Source organism: Saccostrea echinata, unplaced genomic scaffold, assembly GCF_033153115.1.
Source record: "Saccostrea echinata isolate AGI-Se365-2 ecotype Australia unplaced genomic scaffold, CSIRO_AGI_Sech_v1 ptg000009l, whole genome shotgun sequence".
Taxonomy (NCBI): Eukaryota; Metazoa; Mollusca; class Bivalvia; order Ostreida; family Ostreidae; genus Saccostrea; species Saccostrea echinata.
In genome coordinates, this window is record NW_026889758.1 from 48,891,217 (window position 1) to 48,903,890 (window position 12,674).

Here is a 12,674-nt window from a genome sequence, read left to right on the forward strand (position 1 = left end):
CGCTGGAAAAGAGGTATTTCTTAGTTCTTAAGAAATGTGAGGTAAGAGTTTTCCCTTCATTCATTGTTTTGTGTTTGCACCACCCACTAAGTACTAACACCTCCTCCTCCTCCCCACCCTTCGCACTTGTTCTGCTCTTTCGTTTCAGAGCCACAGTCGTCGATGGATTCAGCGCTGGAATGCTAGGGATGGCGGCGGTCTATAAGGAGGAACAGCATGCCAACATCGCTGGAAAAGAGGTATTTCTTAGTTCTTAAGAAATGTGAGGTAAGAGTTTTCCCTTCATTCATTGTTTTGTGTTTGCACCACCCACTAAGTACTAACCCCTCCTCCTCCCACCCCTTCGCACTTGTTCTGCTCTTTCGTTTCAGAGCCACAGTCGTCGATGGATTCAGCGCTGGAATGCTAGGGCTGGCGGCGGTCTATAAGGAGGAACAGCATGCCAACATCGCTGGAAAAGAGGTATTTCTTAGTTCTTAAGAAATGTGAGGTAAGAGTTTTCCCTTCATTCATTGTTTTGTGTTTGCACCACCCACTAAGTACTAACACCTCCTCCTCCTCCCCACCCTTCGCACTTGTTCTGCTCTTTCGTTTCAGAGCCACAGTCGTCGATGGATTCAGCGCTGGAATGCTAGGGCTGGCGGCGGTCTATAAGGAGGAACAGCATGCCAACATCGCTGGAAAAGAGGTATTTCTTAGTTCTTAAGAAATGTGAGGTAAGAGTTTTCCCTTCATTCATTGTTTTGTGTTTGCACCACCCACTAAGTACTAACCCTTCCTCCTCCTCCCCACCCTTCGCACTTGTTCTGCTCTTTCGTTTCAGAGCAACAGTCATCGATGGATTCAGCGCTGGAATGCTAGCAGAAGGAGCAGCATGGAACAAGGAGAAACCTAGGACTTGGCATGATTCTTATTTTTAGTAGGTTAGTCTCTATTATTCTTCAAAGTTTTGTTCATTATTTCTGAGGATATATGCAATTGCCGGCTTATTAGATAATATTACCTTTGAGTCTTTATGAGTTCGAAGGATAGCATAAATAATTTTTTATAAATATTATATGGTCAAGCCTGGGGCTATGTTCCAGTCTCTTAAATATTAACTTGGTAGAGGATTATTACAACAGAATCAAAACAACAAGAAATAAAGTTTTAAAAATTATATTCTGTTTCAGATGATATCCCAATTTTTATTATAAATAACTAATCAACAACAACATGAATATATATGAGCACGCAATGCCACTTGCTTGATTTACTATAGGACCCCCCTTGAAATTCAGATGAAGTTTTAATAAACTTTAATTTCTAAAATTAAATTTCATAAATAATAAACACATAAATAAATGTAACTTACATTGACATTGTAGTAATGACTAAGGTATTAAATTCCAAAAGTCTGGTAACAACTACAATATTAATCTCCCCAAATCTGGTAATGACCGAAGACATTAGGCCTGAGTATCGCAAACTACCTAACGATACGATACATATCATGCAATACAACATGTATCATGATACAGCTGTCAACAATTGAATTAACCTTAACATATAATTCTTTGCTAACCTCCACAGTTATAGAAAATATACAAAGAATATCTTGATAACCCTTACCAAAGTTAATAAAAGGAGGATTTATAGTCTTGACATTGTATTTTTTCTTTGTTACCTTTTTTTCAGCCATTTTAAAACATTAAAATTTGTTAGGTTGTATGTAGAAATTTCAAACAAAACAATGAAAATTATCTTGTACTGTATCACGATACATGGTGATTTGATACGCGTATCGTCAGCCCTTGCGATCAATATGATCGATGTATTGCTGTATCGTTACACCCCCAAAAAGTATTTCTGACTGTACACTAAACATAAACACTTATATATGGCATAACCTAACCAAACGTGACATTGTGCAACCCATTTGGTCAACTAATTCTATGAAAAAGTTTTGTATGAATTTCCACAACCAGAAACATGAGAAAAATGGAAGTACAAAACATACGATAAACATGGTCCAGGAATGAATTATAAGGTAAAGCAATGACATACAACAAATTAAAAACATTTTAAACATATAATAATGAATGAAGCTTCTGGTTATATTAAATATGAGATAATAAATAAATGAACATACATTTTATCAACACACAAATTTGAGAATTGTTACAATAACTTAATTTTTGGGAAACCTTATTTTCGCAAGATACTATTTATAATTGAAGTGAAATTTTCATGATTTTCTGTAATCAGTCATTGCTCTATAAAATTGTCAATTGTAAACAAAAACTAGTGAGAATAATTTTTTTGTGATTAGAAGGTGTTGCATAATTACATTAAGATGAGGTTCTCGCAAATAAAAGTGATTTACAGTAATCTATGTGAATGTTAAGTAACTATATAAATTATCCAGATTAAAGAAAACTGTAGGCAATATAATATGTTTCTTATCATAGTGAGCTCTGAGCAGTAATGATCTGTAATGGTCCTAACTCTATTGTAGCATTATTTGATGTCCTGAGGGGATGCTCTGCTTGTGTGTATACTGATCTTCTTCAGTTTTATGTCCTCACACAGAGCCACTAGAAGACAAACACCTGGATAAGAGGAAGAACACAGCAAGAAAAGACCTCATCTCAAAGGATCTACACTTTTGGAAACCAGAGCAGAAGTATGTCATGAGGCCCTCTATGCAGTCAGATATAACACTATGTAAATTCATCCTTAGGTATTTCTATTGTTATACTAGAAATAACTGTAAATCAACTATTGTTCACAACTAAATTTATTCTCTATTTATCAGTTTATTAAAATCTCTCTTTGATGACTAAATTTGTGCCTGAGGAATTTTTTTTTTACATAATTACACAATAATAATTAAAACAAATATTTTGCTGCAAGAAATATTTGCAAGTAAAAGAAGTTAGCTAAATTCCTGGTTATTTTTAGCATGTGAATAAAAGTTGGTTTACAGTAATTCCTCACTGCAAACAATATAAAACATGTATTTATACAAGTATCCTTTTATCAATAGGTTACCTTTGACCAGATGGACGTCGTACCAATATAGGCATGTCATGACCTGACCTTGATAAACTAGTGCTTAGTAAGGTAATTAAGCATTTTTAAATAAGTTGAGTTAACATCTGTTTTTTGTCCGTCTTCATCTGTAGTGCATCTTTCATCAGTCAAAAAACTTGGAAACATTTTTAGGGTCTTTTATTGAACTACTGGACTAATTTCAACCAATTTTGGCATATGGCATCAATGGGTGAAGGGATACAAAAATTTAGAATTTCATGGTCCCTGTCTTCCAGGGGCATGAAAGGTAGGGCTAAAACCATCAAAATTAGTGCTATTTTTAAAAATCTTTTTCTCCCCTGGACATCAAGCAGTCAAACTGTTGGTAATGATTGTAATATTTTAATACTGATCCCTCTACCAAAATTGTGAAATTCATGGCCACAAGGTCAAGTTTTGGAGGGCTCTAATGATCATATAGTAAAAATGACAATGCATGTATTCTTTAAAAAAACTTCTTCTGTCTCCTTGTATATTTAGGTGATAAACTAGGTGCATATTTTTTTATAAGCAGGGGTAACTCTTCCAAATTTATAAAACTCGTAGTACCTGGGTCAGGGATTTTGGTGTTAGGTCAGGGCCCTGTTGAATATATAGTGAAATTGCATTAATTCTTTAAAAATCTTCCCTGCCTCTGGGTATTTAGCAAGCATAGTGCATAATTATAGTGTGTGATTATGATAAGCAGGGGTGCCTCATCCAAAATTGTGAATTTCTTGGCCTCCTGGGTCTAGGGCCTCTGGTGCTAAGGCAGGGCTCTATTTATTATACATGTATAGTGGAAATACATTATTTCTTTGAAAAATCTTCTTCTTCTGTTTATAAGGCAAACAAACCTAGTGCATAGTAATGATAAGAAAGTGTGCCTCTTGCAGAATTGTGAAATTGCAAGGGGTACTGGTGATGGGTGGGGCTATGGTAATGTATTATTGTTTGAAAATCTTTTTCATTGCTCCTGAGCATCTAGGAATACAAAGTTGTAATAAGCAAGAGTATTTTTACCAGATTTTTGAAATTCTGGACCACTTGGTCGAGTGTTCAAGTGCTGGGCAGGTAAATTTAAAATTTGTATTCCACTGAGAGAAATCCCTTCATTATTCACCTACAGTACAGTCAACGCGGTTTATGCATTTACCGTGCACCCCCTGCAGTGTGAATCTCATCGCCGTTAGTACAGGTGTCTCAGGTAAAAACCGTGTGCCCCGCGGTTTGGCCATCCAGGTAATTCACACCACCGCGGTGCAGCCTACCAATCATAGGTGAAAAACAGTCTTAGTCTAAAACGCAAATTATCTCCCTTCGAAATTATATAAAACGAAACCAAACAGAAAGAAAAATAAAAAAATGTAAGAGTAATGATATTAAAAATATAGAAGCTGAAATGTTTGAATATGATTCTAACATTTCATGTACAAAATGAAAATAAATTTTCTAATAAAAATATATTCTCATGTATCTAAGATAACTTAATTGCAATTTTCAAATAGCGTTATATAAGCCTTGAACTTTATTTAGCAGAAGTCAAGCAATGTGTTCATTCTATTAGAAGCCACGACCTTCGGTATAAATTACTGTAGGTGATCTAAGTTTTACGACTATGCAAGGTAATATACCCAATATGCTATGCATGATATTCGATATTAATTAATATTTTCTTAGTGTGTTTTGTAAATTTTAGATATTTTTTTTTTTAGGGGATTTGATTAAAGAATGCATCTATCGCAGTTTCAATTTTATTGGAAAGGGGGGAGGGACTATGAATGATTTTTTTTTAATTATTAAAATTCCAATATAAGATTAAAATAAGCAGAAGATTTTGGGTGTAATTATCATTCTCGGAGTCGTCTGTGAAACGTCATTCCTATCTATTTCGGGCGTAGTTCTTGAAATCAGAAGGAATGGGATATTGTGTGTGCGTAATTTGATTGCCCACGAGTCCGTAGAAGATATGTAAAATTACGTAATGCCTAGAGCTTGACCTGGTACTCATACTTGGTCCTCACACCTGTATACTGTACAAGTGTGATCCCCTACACCATGTACACAATATGCCCAAAGTGCCTCTGTTGGACACTCATAATGTTAATGCACTGGAATATATACAAGAAACTGTTCCTACGAAAAAAAAGGAAAACATGAAAATATTATTTTATACATACATGTACATGTAGTTGTAATTAATTTTTAAATTTTACGATATGCAGATGACTTGCATTTAAAAAGTTAATTTCGATGTAACTTCCATCTCCACAAATAACACCCTCCCAATCTACAGTGACACTATTAATTTGTCTTACACAAAACTTTCACTGTTTTGGTACCGTCTAGTGATGGGAATCGGTAAGAATTTCATAATCAATGATCAGGCTACTGTAACTAACTAATCATCAATTATAATCGGACATTTTACAAAGTCTGGGTGAATAACTACTTTCTGGGTGGTCCAGCTGTAGTTAGAATAATCTAACTGATTTTAACAACAGAACGTTGTATCTAGTCTAGCTGGTTCATAGTTCATTTTGTAGAATCCAAAGTACATCCATACCCGGGAATGAGCGTTGTTACCCGGGTATGAATACCACAATGTCTGTTCGTCTGCGCCATTACTATGCACAGTTTCGTACTAAAGACCCGGTCAAATTTCTTAAAAAACTGAGATATCCCCTGTTTGATGTGATATTTTATGTAGAAAAATGACTAGAATAATTATGGGACACATTCGCAATGTAGCAGAGTGCTTCCTGAAAAAAATGATGTGCAACATGTAGGTGTCACTATGATGCTTATCATATATAGAGTTGTAAATGCAAAACTAAGACGTGGTCAGTTGCAGAGGAAATTCAGCTGAAAAGCAGTAGGCCTTAGAAGAAGGTGTGTATCTCAGAGGGAAGGTGAATGGCCCCATGTCAATTGCTGAATTTTCATTAGGGCATGCATTGATTTACAGACTACTGGGTGTTTTATCCTGCTCGCTTGGGCCTGGGGGTGGGTTGTATGGGTGCGACTGAGGCCCAAATCTTGGAAAAACAAGCCAAAATTTGGGGAGTCCCCAGGTGCAATTTTGGTACATGTTCACTCTAATAGGCAGATTACATGTACTTTGTTGACATAATTTGTGAGCCATGGGCATATGAAGCATAATTAATTAGCCCCTGGAAAACTGTCCCCATGTACATGTTTTTATGGATCGCATGTATATGTGTACCCCCTCGGCACATGTTTGGCATTAAAAAAAACTATCCTCTGCCACCACAAATAAGTTAATAGATAAGTCGCAGCTGGAATATTCAGCTTAAAAACTATTACATTTGTAAAATAAAATAAATTACCCGATTGATGGGAATAAAAAATTCGTAATCGAACGCTTGGAGTATGCCAGCAATCGACTGATTTTCATTTATAATTGATGATTGGAACACCACTAGTACCGTCACAACTTTGAATAAGAGTTTACTTCCCAATACCGATAGCTATAAGCCAAATTGATTGTGAAAATATTGTATTAATGTATTCAATTTCAACCCCCCAAAAGTGGGGGGGAGGGGGGCAAAGTTTTTACTCAAGCATAAAGTAAAATCTATTAGAACAAAATGCTTGTACGCCGTGTAAGCAAGAATTTACTGAAAAGCAATTCATATAGTTCCACCAAAACAATATCGGAACTGTGTGCAGTTAGCATTGGTTAGTAAACCTATTTTGTCCTCGGTAGATCTGGTACATGTATACACAGTGTACCTGTAGCTGCATGGACTAATCTTGGTCTCCTTAGTAACTGTGTATTGTGCACGTTCAAGCAGAGAGGGATTTCCTGTCACTTTGTTGGATATAATTTCACACCTTTGTGAAAGACAAAGGCTTTGGATTAAGACTATTTATTTTTGCAACATACTGACAGTTGTAAATATAAAATCATAGACTGGGAGGATTATGATTTCTGACCCCCCCCCCCCCCACCCCCCGAATTCCTCACTGATGTCTGAACTTCATATTATTTTTTTAAACTTAAGGTTGTATGTTTTGATAAAACTACAGTCGGATTCACATCACATATGTCTGATCTTAATGAATTTGAATGAATTTCTCTGTATATAAAAACAAGATGTTGGGATGTTAATGCTAAGGGCTATCCTACACGTACCCCCAAAATTACGGGAAGCTATTTTATTGTGTAGTTGATCCCATATGATGACAAGGTACCCGAAGCCACAGAGGTGTGAATGCCTCTAGGGTAGAAATAATACTAATTCTTATACATAGGAAAAAGTCAATAAATTATGCACAACGGAATGAACTTTTATTTTTAACAAATAATGAAACAAAGCACCCCATTTTATCTGTATACTAGTTTATACTATGGGGAAAGCACAATCCTTCTTTTATTTTATTTGCACATTGAGAACTAAGTAAAACTGTTTAACAATATTTGTACTATCCAGTGTTTTCTGCTAACACACGGCTTCTGATGACCACGGTGACTTACATGTAGTTACCTGGGTAATGCGTTCAAGCAGAAAGTTCAAATTGAACTTTGCCGATAAAAAAAAATGCCATGATACTTAATATGAGAGACAAAGAGAGAGAGAGAGAGAGAGAGAGAGAGAGAGAGAGAGATTTACTATACATTGCCTAAACGTGTTTCAGAATATTTAACTTTTCCATCTATTGACCTGGCTACAGGTAAGACCGCGATGAACTAACCATGGGGGTGTATCGCGGAAAGGTTAACACACCACGGGGGGAGCACGGTTAAATGCATAATCGGCGTTGCCCGTACTGTATGATAAGTTATCACTGTAGATAATGTCATTGAAAGATCAATTGAATAAGATAATTATAAAAGAATTTTTATGATAAATAATCCAAAAAGTACTTTCATCATTTTTAGCTCACCTCAACGAAGTTGGGGGGCCTTATGTAATACCCTAGGCGTCGGCGTCCCAGGTTAAGGTTTTTAGAGCAGTTTTCTTTTCAAGTACTTCTGTGGCCTATATTAGTCAGAGATGCATGGAGGATGCTTCTAGTGTGTTTCATTGTACCAGTCAAGGTTTTAGATGCTGCAATTTCAGCTAAAGAATGACCAGGTTAATGTTTTTGGAGCAGGTTAAAGTTTTTGGAGCAGGTCTCATTTCCAAGTAACTATAAGACCTATATTGACCAAACTTGCATGGATGATACATCTAAGGATGCACACTACTGAACTTGCTTCGGATGCTGGATCTGACCTACATTTTCTGGATGAGTGACTAGGTTAAAGTTTTTGGAGCAGATCTCATTTCCAAGTAACTATAAGACCTATATTGACCAAACTTGCCTGGATGATACATCTAAGGATGCACACTACTGGACTTGCTTGGATGCTGGATCTGACCTATATTTTCCGGATGAGTGACCTGGTTAAAGTTTTTGGAGCAGATCTGATTTCCAAGTAACTATAAGCCCTATATTGATCAAACTTACATGGATGATACATCTAAGAATGCACACTACTGAACTTGCTTCGGATGCTGGATCTGACCTATATTTTCCAGATGAGTGACCTGGTTAAAGTTTTTGGAGCAGATCTGATTTCCAGGTAACTATAAGCCTTATATTGACCAAACTTGCATGGATGATACATCTAAGAATGCACACTACTGAACTTGCTTCGGATGCTGGATCTGACCTACATTTTCCGGATGAGTAACCAGGTTAAAGTTTTTGGAGCAGATCTCATTTCCAAGTAACTATCAGGCCTATCTGAAGCAAACTTGCATGGATGATGCATCAAGGGACGAACAATCTCAAACTTGCTTCGGATGCTGGATTTGACTTATATTTTCTGGATGAGTGACTAGTTATAAGCTTTCAGATAAGTCTATTTCCAAGTAACTGCAAGCCCTATCAGACCAAAACTGCATAAATGTTGCATTTAGGGATGCACACTCCAAGATTATTAGTTTAGTGTGGGACTTTGCCTTACTTAAAGACAACATTCGTTGAGGTGAGCTCTGTAATCTCTGATTACCTATGTTTAATGATCAGGTAGAGGATGAGATTGGTTTTCAAATAGTGCTTAAGAACTTTTTTCTTTAGTCAAAATGGTGATAGTGACTTGGGGGCAAGTACAAGTACATGTACAGGCAAATAAATAGATCTACTTTAAGAATTTTTACTGAATTTTGCTGATCCCTGATCATCCTATTTCTATTGCTTTTGGACAACATTGCTTAATGTGAGTCCACATTTGTGAGGCACGGCGTACTTAAAGTATCATTGTGTCATCATTGAAAATTAAATAAGTAGCAAAAATAAATTAACAAGATGATATGTAAATAAAAGGTTGCATGCATTTGTTTTATCCATTATCTATTTAAAAATCAGAAATCTCACCATTTGATAACAATACTGCTGAGTATTTAGAAACAAATCTTGTGTCATATACGATGTCATTTGCCTTGACTTGACACAGTACAAGTGATCCAGAGGAGTGGATCCCTTTGTTTAATAATTTCAAAAATAATTAAATACAAAATCGTCATCAAATTTTCAGTCTAATCAATAAAACTGAAAACAAAACTTTTCTTAAGAACAACTGTGTAAATAATTTATCAGGATCTTATCTAGCAGCACGGCGTCAGATAATGTAAAGAAAATCACAAATCCTATAAGCATATTCCCAATAAACCTGAAAAGTGGAAGGGCATACACTAGACTGTTTGAGACTGTTTAAGCTGAAATGCGGAATATTAATTGCTTATATCATGTAAATCTAAAAAGTGCTGGGAGTTGATTCTGGTTTGAGGAATATTTTTTAAATTCTTTATGATGTGATGGTGAAGTGGAAATTTTTTGCTATTTCATACATTCTTGGCAAAATGTGAGGACTTCCCAAACAGCACAAACTAGTTCCCAGTACTTCTCAGGCAAGGGATGTAAATTTTAATGTGTATCAATTTTTATGGCAAAAAACAACCGGATGCCCATGCACTAGCGTCTTTTTCTACATTCAGCCTAATAATTCTATTTTTACACCAGTCATGTGACACGCAGCTGATATATACATTGTAAATTGTACAACATGAACCTATTCATTACTGATGACTATATTACCTTTCCTACAATTTTATAGTTACCATTTTTACAGTGATTATTAAATGTAATACATATTAAAAACATGTTAAGATAATATTTTCCATTGATTTCCTTTACATAGCTAAGCATGACTGACTGATGTTGACCCTCCAGGATGTGGAAATGAGCAGCTACTGTGAGCCAGATGGGAATTGGTGGAAACAACTGGAGAAGGCAAGATTGATGAAGGTTGACCACACAGACCACAGCTAGGCTAAGGACACTCATAGGAAGTATGCATTATCATATATTCCATAAAAAAAATTCAATATTCAAAATAAAAAATAATCAGTTTAATTTTGTGGAATGGAAATTCTGCTATCTGTACAAGTATATAGGGTTCTCTTCTGAGTTTGGCCAAAGTGACATCACTGATTATATGATCTGTTTGTCACATGACAACTAGGTTAAAATTAGAAAATATACGTACAGCTACAAAAATTGTGAAAATTTCACTGAGATATGAATACATTTTTTATTTCGAAATTGACCATTTTCGTTGAGACAAATTCCGTCATGTGCTGGGAGAAAGTTTCTCATATTTGGGAACTATGACAAATTTAGCCATCTTTTTATAAAATAGAGAAAAAAGCAAAGTATGCTTTGAAGATATATTAAATTGCAGAATGAAGCACACAACCAGCTCCCAACACTTTTTAAAACAGAGGAATACAAGCTACATGTGATTAAAAGCTAAAAATTTAGAGTAAAGCTGATAACGTTGAACTTTTGGGATTAATGAGAACCACTCTACTCTGTCAGTTATTTAATAGTTTATTAAAGTAGAAGTATCCTTATGTCTTATTTCTTATCACAAGACTGATGGACATTGACCCTCCAGGATGTGGAAATAAGCAGCTACAGCCAGACAGGAATTGGTGGAAACAAGTGGAAAAGACAAGACTGATGGACATTGACTCTCCAGGATGTGGAAATAAGCAGCTACAGCCAGACAGGAATTGGTGGAAACAAGTGGAAAAGACAAGACTGATGGACATCGACCCTCCAGGATGTGGAAATGAGCAGCTACAGCCAGACAGGAATTGGTGGAAACAAGTGGAAAAGACAAGACTGATGGACATTGACTCTCCAGGATGTGGAAATGAGCAGCTACAGCCAGACAGGAATTGGTGGAAACAAGTGGAAAAGACAAGACTGATGGACATTGACCCTCCAGGATGTGGAAATGAGCAGCTACAGCCAGACAGGAATTGGTGGAAACAAGTGGAAAAGACAAGACTGATGGACATTGACCCTCCAGGATGTGGAAATGAGCCACTACAGCCAGACAGGAATTCGTGGAAACAACTGGAAAAGAAGAGACTGATGGACACTGACCTTCCCAACAGCAAGACATATCAAAGTAGATAACTGTCACTGATCAGGTATGTGACATAATCAATGATCATTTTTGGAAAAGTACAGCAAAAGAATATTTGATCCTTGAACTATATTATTTAGATATGTTTGTTCTTTTCTTAATTTACTGATAGATGTATATTAACTTCTATTTAATAGTGTGCTTTGATGATTTGGTGACAGTACCCAGTAGGAGACTCAGATGAAGTCATGTGGATGTGCTTGACATGAATGACAAGGAACCCTCAGGTATGTGAAAGTTACCCTTAGCAGGCCATTCTCTATGACCTTTGGTTTCTCATTTTTACTTCATTGGACCCGATTATTACCTTTTTTCGTTTTTTAAAAACAGAAACTAAAGAAGTCAGTAACCATTACTCCTTTCACTTCTTTTCTGAAAAGTGATTAACTTAAGACACTTGCATCTGACAGGTTGAAGAGGAGACTTGCAAGGATGGTGTTGGTAAAGTTTTCTTCAACAATGTGGAGTAGAGCATTTACAACCTACAGGAATTGGTGGGAGCAACTGGAAAATGCAATGCTGATGGATATTGACCCTCGAAGATGTGGATATAAGAAGCCGCAGCCAGACGAATGAATGGGGAAAAAACTAGAAGAAGCAAGACTGATAAATGTACTTCAAGATGCAGAAAAAAAGTAGTGCATTCCAACTGGAATTGGTGGAAACGACTAGAAAATACAAGATTGATAGACTTTGACCCTTTAAGATGTGGAAATGGGCAGCTATAGCCAGACAGGAATTGGTGGAAAACCTAGAAAATGCAAGACTGATGGATGTTGACCCTTCAAGATGTTAAAATGAGCAGCTACAGCTAGACAGGAATTGGTGGAAATACTTTGAAAAGTCAAGACTGATGGATGATGACCTTCCCAACAGCAGGACTTACCACAGTGGATAACTGTCACTGATAGGTATGTGACATTATTAATAATCCAGGATCTTTTTTGACAAAGTACAGCAGAAGAACATTATGTTAGAGATATATAATATTTTGCTAAGATATGTCTGTTCTTTTCTTAATTTCTGTTTATACTTATTTAGATGCTGAAGTATAATAATTAACATCTATTTTACAGTGTGCTTTGATGATTTGGTGACAGTACCCTGT

The 12,674-nt window shown here is 36.1% G+C and overlaps 1 protein-coding gene and 1 long non-coding RNA gene across 2 annotated transcripts; both read left to right on the top strand.

The window, feature by feature from the left end:
• Nucleotides 1-718: 718 nt before the first annotated feature.
• LOC133183869 (uncharacterized) lies at nucleotides 719-3,095 on the top strand. The gene is made up of 3 exons (XR_009720752.1): nucleotides 719-923; nucleotides 2,572-2,665; nucleotides 3,029-3,095. It is a non-coding gene; the product is annotated as an uncharacterized LOC133183869 (long non-coding RNA).
• A 7,996-nt stretch (nucleotides 3,096-11,091) lies between these two features.
• On the top strand, nucleotides 11,092-11,789 carry LOC133182824 (uncharacterized). Its single transcript, XM_061317669.1, has 2 exons — nucleotides 11,092-11,570; nucleotides 11,704-11,789. The coding sequence occupies exon 1, from the start codon at nucleotides 11,092-11,094 to the stop codon at nucleotides 11,554-11,556; it is 465 nt and encodes a 154-aa protein (XP_061173653.1). The 3' UTR covers nucleotides 11,557-11,570; nucleotides 11,704-11,789.
• Nucleotides 11,790-12,674: the final 885 nt, after the last annotated feature.